This window comes from Oncorhynchus mykiss, chromosome 5 (assembly GCF_013265735.2).
Source record: "Oncorhynchus mykiss isolate Arlee chromosome 5, USDA_OmykA_1.1, whole genome shotgun sequence".
NCBI classification, from domain to species: Eukaryota; Metazoa; Chordata; class Actinopteri; order Salmoniformes; family Salmonidae; genus Oncorhynchus; species Oncorhynchus mykiss.
In genome coordinates this window covers 21,384,891-21,398,864 of record NC_048569.1, presented here as the reverse complement: position 1 = coordinate 21,398,864, position 13,974 = coordinate 21,384,891, and the positions used below count along the sequence as shown (strand labels likewise).

The 13,974-nt window shown below is 43.9% G+C and overlaps 1 protein-coding gene across 3 annotated transcripts in view; it reads left to right on the top strand.

The window, feature by feature from the left end:
* The window catches only part of grk3 (G protein-coupled receptor kinase 3), an 80,076-nt gene that overhangs the window by 43,016 nt on the left and 23,086 nt on the right, over positions 1-13,974 (top strand). For 2 of the 3 annotated variants that reach the window (XM_036977035.1, XM_036977034.1), the window contains 9 exons: positions 1,837-1,910; positions 2,554-2,655; positions 2,905-2,979; positions 5,717-5,778; positions 6,239-6,290; positions 6,502-6,593; positions 6,791-6,890; positions 7,116-7,194; positions 10,045-10,175. In XM_036977035.1, coding sequence (XP_036832930.1) covers positions 1,837-1,910; positions 2,554-2,655; positions 2,905-2,979; positions 5,717-5,778; positions 6,239-6,290; positions 6,502-6,593; positions 6,791-6,890; positions 7,116-7,194; positions 10,045-10,175 — 767 coding nt within the window. Of the gene's footprint in view, positions 1-1,836; positions 1,911-2,266; positions 2,317-2,553; positions 2,656-2,904; positions 2,980-5,716; positions 5,779-6,238; positions 6,291-6,501; positions 6,594-6,790; positions 6,891-7,115; positions 7,195-10,044; positions 10,176-13,974 lie in introns of those variants that run through there. The other variant, XM_036977036.1, reaches the window with a different exon arrangement.

The following is a 13,974-nucleotide window of genomic DNA, read 5'->3' as shown; positions in this document are numbered from 1 at the left end:
ATGCCAATCTCCTAAAATCCACTGTCCCTTGATCCCTTCTCTTCTACCATTCTTCTTACTTACATCCTCATCTCTCCTATCCTCTCTCCTAACCTATAGTAGCTTAGTTTCTCTCAAGGTTTCTACCTAGGCAGGGATTTCCCACTGGCCGTTGTCACCTGTGCTTCTTGGTGGAGAATTAAACCTAGCAGCTCACAGCTCACAGCTCACAATCAATTTATCAGATTGTGTTTGATCATGCGTCATTGTAGTGTGGCAAAATAAATAATGATTTGGAGGAAAGGGGGAAGAGGGAGGTGATTGAAGTGTCAAGAGAAAAGGGCTCGTAGGCTAGTTGTTGTTTTTCACCTCGGGTGTGCTCAACCATGTGTTTTTCACCACAGAGGGGTGTGCTCAGCCACGTGTTTTTCACCACAGAGGGGTGTGCTCAGCTGAGTGTTTTTCACCACAGAGCTAGTTAGTCACCAACGCTGTTAGCTGGTAAACTCAGAGCATTTCGCTCTGAGTGTTCAGAGTGCACACTGGACGCTCTGGCGAAGGAGTAGGGTTGATCCGAGCGTTCTGATCTGACAACAGCAGTCAAGCTGGTTAGGCTGTTTTCATGTTATCCAGAGCTTTGGTGACTAACTGTGCTGCTGGCAACAATTTAATAACACTTTTTTTTGCCAACGCTTACTGACACCGGACATCTGAAATCGGAGTAGATAGCCAGAGCTACGTCTATCGACAGTTGTCACAGTGACATCATAACCATTCTATTGAAATAGTTACTTGCAAAGTGGAATCTTTTATTTAGACATGTAGCTAGCTAGCTAGCTAGCTAAACAATGACGCATAATCCCAACTCATAACGTTACTACCCTGCATGTCACTAACCAACAAGGTTCAATGTTAGTTAGCTAACAACTAAATAATATTACTAAAAGGTCAGACAAGTAACGTTAGCCAGCTAGCTAACAGTATACTTTAACTTAAAATTACATTTAAACGAATTCTGTCAATTTGAAACCTGTAATATCTGAAAATGTAGCTAGCTAGACTCTCTTACATGGATGGACTTCTCCCTCTCTGTCACGGATGCCATGGTTGCCCTTAATTTGAAGATGTAATCTGGAGACAGGTGTTTTTTACAACATCCTTGTGTGTTCTCTTTACGGCTCTCCATATTTGCATACGTTCAAATGGCTCTCATGTGAAATAGTGACGCCAACATACGCCACCTAGCTTCCTGAAACCAGCCACATATATATATTTACTCTAATAAACAAAAATATACTTCCACAACAGACATTAACTTTTATTTTCACTGATTGTCATCTGAGATGTGAAAAATCTCTGCTGATGATGATGTGGTGTATCGGCTGTAACAACACATGCACACGTGCCGTGAAGGCTATGATGAGGTTACCGTGGCAACACACAGGCTTTTTTTTGCGAGCTGTTCAGACGGGCTTCAGTAGATTGTGTGTGTGTCCTAGTGTGTGTAAACGTTTGTCAGTGATACGTAGATAATAATGCAGACAATAGAGATGTAAGATGACGCTCACCCCCTGTAATTGTGGTCCATTTCAAGCACATTGCAATGTGTGTGTCTGATAGGGGATTTGCTCAATGAGATGAGGACATTGTTCTCTTACTAAGGCTAATCCACTAGAAAGGCCTACTTCTCAAAATGAAAGATGTTTGTGTGTGCAGACCCCAGAAGCTTTATTTACCTTTCCAACTTTTAGTTAGGTCAAAACACACACACACACACACACACACGCACACCTAAAGCTGATGTCATAATGTCAAAGAAACAACTCTGACAGTGTGTTTGTGTTTTCTCTGTTTCAGGGTTTCTGCTGTTCAAGGATTTTTGTTTGAATGAAATAGATGAGGCCGTACCACAGCTCAAGTTCTACGAAGAAGTGAGAGAAACACACACCTCTATCTCTGTCTGCCTTTCTCGTTCTCTCCCCTCTGTCTGTCTCTCTCTCTCCCCTCTCTCTCTCTCTCTCCTCTGTCTGCCTTTCTCTCTTTCCCCTCTATCTGCCTCTCTCTCTGAGGCCGTACCACAGCTCAAGTTCTACGAAGAAGTGAGAGAAACACACACCTCTCTCTCTGTCTGCCTTTCTCGTTCTCTCTCCTCTGCCTTTCTCGTTCTCTCTCCTCTGCCTTTCTCTCTCTCTCCCCTCTGTCTGTCTGTCTCTCTCCTCTGTCTGTCTGTCTCTCTCTCTCGCTCTCTCTCTCTCTCTCCTCTGTCTGCCTTTCTCTCTTTCCCCTCTATCTGCCTCTCTCTCTGAGGCCGTACCACAGCTCAAGTTCTACGAAGAAGTGAGAGAAACACACACCTCTATCGTTGTCTGCCTTTCTCTCTCTCTCCCCTCTGTCTCTCTCTCTCTCCCCTGTCTGTGTCTGTCTGTCTCTGTCTCGCTCTCTCCCTCTCTGTAGTCAGTGGTTAGAGAGCAGAAGTCTAGTGTGTGTCAGTTGTATTAAAGGTCATGTGAGATGTTTGAGATTAGGCTAATTCCATGGTGTTTCAGAGGAAGTGTATGTGTGTGTGTGTGTCAGATTAAGGACTACGAGAAGTTGGATTCTGAAGAGGAGCGGTTGTGTCGTAGCAGACAGATCTATGATGGATACATCATGAAGGAACTCCTCTCCTGTTCACATGTAAGGTCAACATGGGACACAAACCAACACAGTATAACAAACTCACCTAAAATGCTGTCCTCTCTCAGGGAGGAGGTTGACATGAATTAACACAATGCAACACCCCAACCTATCTAAAACACTTTACATGGTATACTGGACTGGAAATGACTGTCACATGACCATCCTCTCTCTCTCCTCCACCCCCCATACTCTTCTCCATTCCCCCTTCTCTCTCTGTCTTGCTCTCGATCTCTCTCTCTCTCTCAGGCCTTCTCTAAGAAAGCAGTAGACCACGTTCAGACTCACCTGGCCAAGAAACAGGTGCCTCCCTCTCTCTTCCAGGTAAGGAACACGCACACAAACTGCATCACCAATCTAACTCCTGTGTGTGTCTCTGTGCCGTCCCACATAGTGGGGTTCCGACACACACACACCTTAACCTAGTTCTATTATTATGATTATCATGACCATTGGTATTTATCCTGCGACTTGTTACTTTTACCCCTGTTTATATGTACATGTCTACCACAATCCCTCCAGTACCCCTGTTTACATGTACATGTCTACCACAATCCCTCCAGTACCCCTGTTTACATGTACATGTCTACCACAATCCCTCCAGTACCCCTGTTTACATGAACATGACTACCACAATCCCTCCAGTACCCCTGTCTACCACAATCCCTCCAGTACCCCTGTTTACATGTACATGTCTACCACAATCCCTCCAGTACCCCTGTCTACCACAATCCCTCCAGTACCCCTGTTTACATGTACATGTCTACCACAATCCCTCCAGTACCCCTGTCTACCACAATCCCTCCAGTACCCCTGTCTACCACAATCCCTCCAGTACCCCTGTCTACCACAATCCCTCCAGTACCCCTGTTTACATGTACATGTCTACCACAATCCCTCCAGTACCCCAGTTTACATGTACATGTCTACCACAATCCCTCCAGTAACCCTGTCTACCACAATCCCTCCAGTACCCCTGTCTACCACAATCCCTCCAGTACCCCTGTTTACATGTACATGACTACCACAATCCCTCCAGTACCCCTGTCTACCACAATCCCTCCAGTACCCCTGTTTACATGTACATGACTACCACAATCCCTCCAGTACCCCTGTTTACATGTACATGACTACCACAATCCCTCCAGTACCCCTGTTTACATGTACATGACTACCACAATCCCTCCAGTACCCCTGTTTACATGTACATGACTACCACAATCCCTCCAGTATCCCTGTTTACATGTACATGACTACCACAATCCCTCCAGTACCCCTGTTTACATGTATAGTACCAGTCAAAAGTTTTTACACACCTGCTCATTCCATTTATGTTACTATTTTCTACATTGTAGAATAATAGTGAAGATATCAAAGCTATGAAATAACACATATGGAATCATGTAGTAACCAAAAAAATAGATATTTTAGATTCTTCAAAGTAGCCACCCTTTGCCTTGATGACAGCTTTGCACACTCTTGGCATTCTCTCAACCAGCTTCACCTGGAATGCTTTTCCAACAGTATTGAAGGAGTTCCCACATATGCTGAGCACTTGTTGGCTGCTTCTCCTTCACTCTGCAGTCCAACTCATCCCAACCATCTCAATTGGGTTGAGGTCATGTGATTGTGGAGGCCAGGGTCATCTGATGCAGCACTTGATCACTCTCTTTCTTGGTCAAATAGTCCTTACACATCCCGGAGGTATGTTGGGTCATTGTCCTTTTGAAAAACAATTGATAGTCCCCCTAAGCGCAAACCAGATGGGATAGTATATCGCTGTGGTAGCCATGCTGGTTAAGTGTGTCTTGAATTCTAAATAAATCACAGACAGTGTCACCAGCAAAGCACCATCACACCTCCTCCATGCTTCGTGGTGTCACAAAGACACAGTTGGAACCAAAAATCTTACATTTGGACTAATCAGACCAAAAGACAGATTTCCACTCATGTCCATTGCTTGTGTTTCTAGCCCAAAGCAAGTATCTTCTTCTCATTCCTTTAGTAGTGGTTTCTTTGCAGCAATTCGACCACAAAGGCCTGATTCACACAGTCTCCTCTAAACAGTTGATGTTGAGATGTGTCTGTTATTTGAACCCTGTGAAGCATTTATTTGGGCTGCAATTTCTGAGGCTGGTAACTCTAATGAACTTGTCCTCTGCAGCAGAGGTAACTCTGGGTCTTCCTTTCCTCTGGCGGTCCTCATGAGAGCCAGTTTCTTCATAGCGCTTTATGGTTTTTCAGGCTGCACTTGGAAGTTCTTGAAATGTTCCAGATTGACGGAACTTCACATCTTCAAGTCATGATGGACTGCCATTTCTCTTTGCTTATTTGAGCTGTTCTTGCCATAATATGGACTTGGTCTATTACCAAATAGGGTTGTCTTCTGTATAGCACCCCTACCATGTCACAACACAATTGATTGGCTCAAACACATTAAGAAATAAAGAAATTCCACAAATGAACAAGGCACACCTGTTAATTGAAATGCATTCCAGGTGACTACCTCATGAAGCTGGTTGAGAGAATGCCAAGAGTGTCATCAAGGCAACGGGTGGCTACTTTGAAGAATCTAAAATATATTTTTTGGGTTACTACATGATTACATAGTTCTGATGTCTTCACTATTCTACAATGTAGAAAATAGTAAAAAGAATGAGTAAGTGTGTCCTACCTTTTTTATTGGTACTGTACATACCTACCTCAATCTAGTAGCCCTGTTAAATGAACATATCTACCTCAATCACTCCAGTAGCCCTGTTAAATGAACATATCTACCTCAATCACTCTAGTAGCCCTGTTAAATGAACATATCTACCTCAATCACTCTAGTAGCCCTGCACATTGTAATGATGGTACGTACTGGCATTGACCTTTTTTTCTTCTCGTATTTCACGTTCTTCTTCTTATCTATATTACTACACTTATTGTGCATTGTTGGGAAATAATTCACAAGTTCAGCATTTCACTGTACTGGTTTACACCTGCTGTATCCTGTGCATCGACAATAAAACGTTGAAACTTGAAACGCACAGACTCACTAACTCCTGTTTGTGTTCAGCCGTACATAGTGGAGATCTGTGACAGTCTGCGAGGGATGATCTTCCGCAAGTTCATAGAGAGGTAAGACGGGGGGGAGAGGGGGGGGACGGGGGTGTAGAATAAATATGTTGCACGCTGGCCAGAGTAATACAGTTTTTCATTGTCTCCAGATTTCGAATAAAGTGCTTTATTATCCATTCATCCATTTTTCATCCACACTCCCACAGTCAGTAGGCCGGGGAATATTTATTTTATACATGTTTTATTGATCCTTTATTTAACTAGGCAAGTCAGTTAAGAACAAATTATTATTTACAATGATGGCCTACCTCGGCCAAACCCGGGCGACGTTGGGCCAATTGTGCGCCGCCCTATGGGACTCCCAATCACAGCGGATGTGATACAGCCTGGATTCGAACCAGGGACTCTAGTGACGCCTCTTGCACTGAGACGCAGTGCCTTAGTCCGCTGCGCCGCTCGTTCTTTCCTTCTTTCTGTCTCTCTACCTCTCCTCATCTTTCTTTTTTCTCTCTTTCATCAGTGACAAGTTCACTCGTTTCTGCCAGTGGAAGAATGTGGAGCTGAACATCCATGTGAGTTGTATTTTGTATGTGTGGGTGTTATTCTAACTCACTGAATGGATTGTGGTGATGTTTTGCCTGTGAAAGGCTTTTCTTTCACGTCTTATTGCCTACTGTCTGAAGTGTAACATCACGTCAGCTTCTCTCTCTGTCTTGTTCTCTCTCTCTCCATCTCGCTCGTTCTACATCTCCCCCTCACTCTATCTCGCTCGCCTCTCTTCAGTTGACGATGAATGACTTCAGTGTCCATCGTATCATTGGCCGGGGGGGTTTCGGGGAGGTGTACGGCTGCAGGAAGGCTGACACCGGCAAGATGTGAGTAGCGCAGGAGCATGAACTTGCAGAGAAAGAGGGGTGGTTAAAGTGGAGAAAATAAACATTAATAAATGACTGGAGGGGATAAAAGATCCTACAGGAACAGTGAGTTCTCAGCAGTACAGCACCAGTAAGGTCCTGTGTGTGTGTGTGTGTGTGTGTGTGTGTGTGTGTGTGTGTGTGTGTGTGTGTGTCAGGTATGCCATGAAGTGTTTGGATAAGAAGAGGATCAAGATGAAGCAGGGAGAGACTCTGGCTCTGAACGAGAGAATCATGTTGTCCCTTGTCAGCACAGGGGTGAGTCTAACACACCGCTTTCTGTCCACTCTGTTTATACATATGTATATTCACATACACAGTACAAGGGAGTATCATTTTCAGATTGAGCTTTGCCCGACTATTTTAGCACAGACACACAAGCCTTTCCTACTTGACTGTGTGTTCACATACATGCACAGCACATTTTCAGATTGACCTGTCTGACTTTACATTTAAAAACGTCCCCTCCCTCTTTCTCTCTAGGACTGTCCGTTCATAGTGTGTATGACATACGCCTTCCACACACCAGACAAACTCTGTTTCATTCTGGACCTGATGAACGGTAAGACTTCTGAAAGGTGGCAGGTCTCGCCTGGTTCAACCTGCAGGTGAGACACCAGTCACCATGAGGAGTCTCATTGTAGTGGTCTGTCCCTCTGAGGATCATGGTAAAGTACACGGTCACACAGAATGGGACAGGACATCACTGATGGCTCTCTGTCCCTCTGGGCTGATGCGCAACTGACAGTCTCTGACGTGTGTCTGGTTAAGTAGGCTACATCCCCATCTACATCCCCATCTACAGACAATCTCCAATGGATTCAGAGTCTGCGGATGGTAGCACACACACACACACACACACACACATCACACACACACACACACACACTGACCATAGATCACATTTATACACTGACCATGTATCACATTTAGACAGCAGTTACACACACACACTGACTGTAGATCACATTTTGACAGCAGTTACACACACACACACACACACACTGACCATGAATCACATTTAGACAGCAGTTAACACACACACACTGACCATGGATCACATTTAGACAGCAGTTACACACACACACACACACACAGACCATGGATCACATTTAGACAGCAGTTAACACACACACACACACACACACTGACCATAGATCACATTTAGACAGCAGTTACACACACACACTGACCATAGATCACATTTAGACAGCAGTTACACACACACACACACTGACCATGGATCACATTTAGACAGCAGTTAACACGCACACAAACACACAATGACCATAGATTACATTTAGACAGCAGTTACACACACACTGACCATGGATTACATTTAGACAGCAGTTACACACACACTGACCATAGATCACATTTGGACGGCAGTTAACACACACACTGACCATAGATCACATTTAGACAGCAGTTAACACACACACTGACCATAGATCACATTTAGACAGCAGTTAACACACACACTGACCATGGATCACATTTAGACAGCAGTTACACACACACACACACACACACACACACACACACACACACACACACACACACACACACACACTGACCATAGATTACATTTAGACAGCAGTTAACACACACACACACACACTGACCATAGATCACATTTAGACAGCAGTTAACACACACACACTGACCATAGATCACATTTAGACAGCAGTTAACACACACACACTGACCATAGATCACATTTAGACAGCAGTTACACACACACACACACACTGACCATAGATCACATTTAGACAGCAGTTAACACACACACTGACCATAGATCACATTTAGACAGCAGTTAACACACACACTGACCATAGATCACATTTAGACAGCAGTTAACACACACACTGACCATAGATCACATTTAGACAGCAGTTAACACACACTGACCATGGATCACATTTAGACAGCAGTTACACACACACACACTGACCATAGATCACATTTAGACAGCAGTTACACACACACACACACACACACACACACACACACTGACCATAGATTACATTTAGACAGCAGTTACACACACACTGACCATGGATTACATTTAGACAGCAGTTACGCACACACTGACCATGGATCACATTTAGACAGCAGTTAACACACACACTGACCATAGATCACATTTGGATGGCAGTTAACACACACACTGACCATAGATCACATTTGGATGGCAGTTAACACACACACTGACCATAGATCACATTTGGATGGCAGTTAACACACACTGACCATGGATCACATTTAGACAGCAGTTACACACACACACACACACTGACCATGGATCACATTTAGACAGCAGTTACACACAAACACACACACACACACTGACCATGAATCACATTTAGACAGCAGTTACACACACACACACACACACACACTGACCATGGATCACATTTAGACAGCAGTTACACACACACACACACACACACACACACACTGACCATGGATCACATTTAGACAGCAGTCACACACACAAACACAGACCATGGATCACATTTAGACAGCAGTTACACACACTGACCATAGATCACATTTAGACAGCAGTTACACACACTGACCATAGATTACATTTAGACAGCAGTTACACACACACTGACCATGGATCACATTTAGACAGCAGTTACACACACACACACTTACCATAGATCACATTTAGACAGCAGTTAACACACACACATACACACACACACTGACCACAGATCACATTTAAACAGCAGTTACACAATGACCGAGCTATCGATTAGACTACAGCTCTAAACACACACTGATATCAATATGTGTGCCGCGTTATCCTGAGTGTGTCTCTCAGGGGGAATCTAGATCATGTTGATCAAGTCATACTTCTTATTGTGTCTTGCTGACTCACCCCTGTGTCCTGCTGACTCACCCCGGTGTCCTGCTGACTCACCCCTGTGTCCTGCTGACTCACCCCTGTGTCCTGCTGACTCACCCCTGTGTCCTGCTGACTCACCCCTGTGTCCTGCCTTCTCACCCCGGTGTCCTGCTGACTCACCCCGGTGTCCTGCTGACTCACCCCGGTGTCCTGCTGACTCACCCCTGTGTCCTGCTGACTCACCCCTGTGTCCTGCTGACTCACCCCTGTGTCCTGCTGACTCACCCCGGTGTCCTGCTGACTCACCCCGGTGTCCTGCTGACTCACCCCTGTGTCCTGCTGACTCACCCCGGTGTCCTGCTGACTCACCCCGGTGTCCTGCTGACTCACCCCGGTGTCCTGCTGACTCACCCCGGTGTCCTGCTGACTCACCCCGGTGTCCTGCTGACTCACCCCTGTGTCCTGCTGACTCACCCCTGTGTTCTGCTCACTCACCTCTGTGTGTTGGAGAAGGGATGGTTACACTCAGTGACGTGTATTAATTGTGTGTAGGAGGGGACCTACATTACCACCTGTCCCAGCATGGTGTGTTCAGTGAGAAGGAGATGCGTTTCTACGCAGCAGAGATCATCCTGGGACTAGAACACATGCACAACCGCTTTGTCGTCTACAGAGACCTCAAGGTAGGACTCTCCATACACCTTTTAATCACCTCCCCTCTTTCTAGTTGTTCTGTCTAGAGACCTGACTGCTGTATACCTCCTTTATCCCTCTGTTTATCTCTCCCTCTCTCGTTATTAGTCTCTCTCTCCCTCTCTCGTTATTAGTCTCTCTCTCCCTCTCTCGTTATTAGTCTCTCTCTCCCTCTCTCGTTATTAGTCTCTCTCTCCCTCTCTCGTTATTAGTCTCTCTCCCTCTCTCGTTATTAGTCTCTCTCTCTCCCTCTCTCGTTATTAGTCTCTCTCTCCCTCTCTCGTTATTAGTCTCTCTCTCCCTCTCTCGTTATTAGTCTCTCTCTCTCTCTCTCTCCCTCTCTCGTTATTAGTCTCTCTCTCTCTCTCTCTCTCTCTCTCTCGTTATTAGTCTCTCTCTCTCTCTCTCTCTCGTTATTAGTCTCTCTCTCTCTCTCTCTCTCTCTCTCGTTATTAGTCTCTCTCTCTCTCTCTCTCTCTCTCTCTCTCTCTCTCTCTCTCTCTCTCTCTCTCTCTCTCTCTCTCTCTCTCTCTCTCTCTCGTTATTAGTCTGCACAGCCTTTCCTCTACAGAGAGCCAGGTTTTCCTGTGTCTACCCTTCTCAATGGCAAGGCTGTGCTCACTGAGCCTGTACATTGTCAAGGTTTTGATCAGTAACCATGGTCAAATATTTAGCCATGGTGTACTGTCGATTTAGGGCCAGATAGCACTGCATTTTGCTTTGTGCTTGTGTTTGTGTTTCCCAATAAGCAATATAGTTTTGTTTTGACTGTGTTGTAATTTGGTTTATTCTGATTGATTGGATGTTCTGGTCCTGAGGCTTCAGTGCGTTAGTAGAACAGGTTTGTGAATTCAGCCCCATGACCAGCTGGATGAGGGGACTCTTTTCTTTGCTCAGCTCTTGGTATTGCAAGGCTTGGTAATGATATGAGAGGGAGTCACTGTATTTTAAATGTTTCCAAAACTTAATTGCTCTTTTTTGAGTTTTTATTATTAGTGGATATTGGCCTAATTCTGCCTTGCATGCATTGTTTGTAGTTTTCCTTTGGACATGTAGGAGAATCTTACAGAACTCTGCATGCAGGGTTTCAATGGGGTGTTTGGCCCATTTGATGAAATCTTGTTTTGCAAGTGGACCCCACACCTCGCTGCCATAAAGTGCAATTGGTTCAATGACATATTCAATTAGTTTTAGCCAAATTTTAGTATTTCAATTTGAATTAGCTTTTTAATGGTGTAGACTGCCCTGCATGCTTTCTCTCTCAGCTCATTCACTGCCTCATTAAGGTGTCCAGTTGAGCTTATTTTTAAACCTAAGTAATTGTAGTGTGTGCAGTACTCTATATATTTAAACCTAAGTAATTGTAGTGTGTGCAGTACTCTATATATTTAAACCTAAGTAATTGCAGTGTGTGCAGTACTCTATATATTTAAACCTAAGTAATTGTAGTGTGTGCAGTACTCTATATATTTAAACCTAAGTAATTGCAGTGTGTGCAGTACTCTATATATTTAAACCTAAGTAATTGTAGTGTGTGCAGTACTCTATATATTTAAACCTAAGTAATTGTAGTGTGTGCAGTACTCTATATATTTAAACCTAAGTAATTGTAGTGTGTGCAGTACTCTATATATTTAAACCTAAGTAATTGTAGTGTGTGCAGTACTCTATATATTTAAACCTAAGTAATTGTAGTGTGTGCAGTACTCTATATATTTAAACCTAAGTAATTGCAGTGTGTGCAGTACTCTATATATTTAAACCTAAGTAATTGTAGTGTGTGCAGTACTCTATATATTTAAACCTAAGTAATTGTAGTGTGTGCAGTACTCTATATATTTAAACCTAAGTAATTGTAGTGTGTGCAGTACTCTATATATTTAAACCTAAGTAATTGTAGTGTGTGCAGTACTCTATATATTTAAACCTAAGTAATTGCAGTGTGTGCAGTACTCTATATATTTAAACCTAAGTAATTGCAGTGTGTGCAGTACTCTATATATTTAAACCTAAGTAATTGTAGTGTGTGCAGTACTCTATATATTTTGTACCAATTGAGAACTTTGGTCTAATTCCCTGAGATCTGGATCTTCTCTGGAAAATCATTATTTTAGTATTTTTGGGGTTTACTGCCAGGCCCCAGGTCTGACAGTACTGCTCTAGCAGGTCCAGGGCCCAGGTCTGACAGTACTGCTCTAGCAGGTCCAGGCTCTGCTGTAGGCCATGTGCTGTGGGGGTTTACTGCCAGGGCCCAGGTCTGGCAGTACTGCTCTAGCAGGTCCAGGGCCCAGGTCTGACAGTACTGCTCTAGCAGGTCCAGGGCCCAGGTCTGACAGTACTGCTCTAGCAGGTCCAGGCTCTGCTGTAGGCCATGTGCTGTGGGGATTTACTGCCAGGGCCCAGGTCTTACCAATTTTAATGCTGCACGTATTGCCAGTATACATTGATCTAATTATGTCATGTTTTACCCCCTACACCACTTTCAATAACTTTGTAGAACAGTCCTGTATGCCAAATAGAATCAAATGCTTTTTGGAAGTCGATAAAGCAAGCTTATATTTGCTATTATTTTGGTGGACATGTTTATCTATCAGGGTGTGTAGGATGTAAATATGATCAGTTGTGCGAATGTTTTGGTATAAATCCAATTTGGCTTTTACTCAAGACATTGTGCTTATTAAGGAAGTTTATAACTCTTACATTTATAATACTACAATAAACCTTCCCCAGGTTACTGTCTTGGTTAGTTAGCCTCTCTCTCTCGTTATTAGTCTCTCTCTCGTTATTAGTCTCTCTCTCTCTCTCTCTCTCTCTCGTTATTAGTCTCTCTCTCTCGTTATTAGTCTCTCTCTCTCGTTATTAGTCTCTCTCTCTCGTTATTAGTCTCTCTCTCTCGTTATTAGTCTCTCTCTCTCTCGTTATTAGTCTCTCTCTCTCTCGTTATTAGTCTCTCTCTCTCTCGTTATTAGTCTCTCTCTCTCTCTCGTTATTAGTCTCTCTTTCTCTCTCTCGTTATTAGTCTCTCTTTCTCTCTCTCTCGTTATTAGTCTCTCTTTCTCTCTCTCTCGTTATTAGTCTCTCTTTCTCTCTCTCTCGTTATTAGTCTCTCTCTCTCTCGTTATTAGTCTCTCTCTCTCTCTCGTTATTAGTCTCTCTCTCTCGTTATTAGTCTCTCTCTCTCTCGTTATTAGTCTCTCTCTCTCGTTATTAGTCTCTCTCTCTCGTTATTAGTCTCTCTCTCTTTCGTTATTAGTCTCTCTCTCTCTTTCGGTATTAGTCTCTCTCTCTCTTTCGGTATTAGTCTCTCTCTCTCTCGTTATTAATCAAATCAAATCAAATGTATTTATATAGCCCTTCGTACATCAGCTGATATCTCAAAGTGCTGTACAGAAACCCAGCCTAAAACCCCAAACAGCAAGCAATGCAGGTGTGGCCAGTCCTCTTCTGGCTGTGCCGGGTGGAGGTTATAACAGAACATGGCCAAGATGTTCAAATGTTCATAAATGACCAGCATGGTCGAATAATAATAAGGCAGAACAGTTGAAACTGGAGCAGCAGCACGGCCAGGTGGACTGGGGACAGCAAGGAATCATCATGTCAGGTAGTCCTGGGGCATGGTCCTAGGGCTCAGGTCCTCCGAGAGAGAGAAAGAAAGAGAGAAGGAGAGAATTAGAGAACGCACACTTAGATTCACACAGGACACCGAATAGGACAGGAGAAGTACTCCAGATATAACAAACTGACCTTAGCCCCCCGACACAAACTACTGCAGCATAAATACTGGAGGCT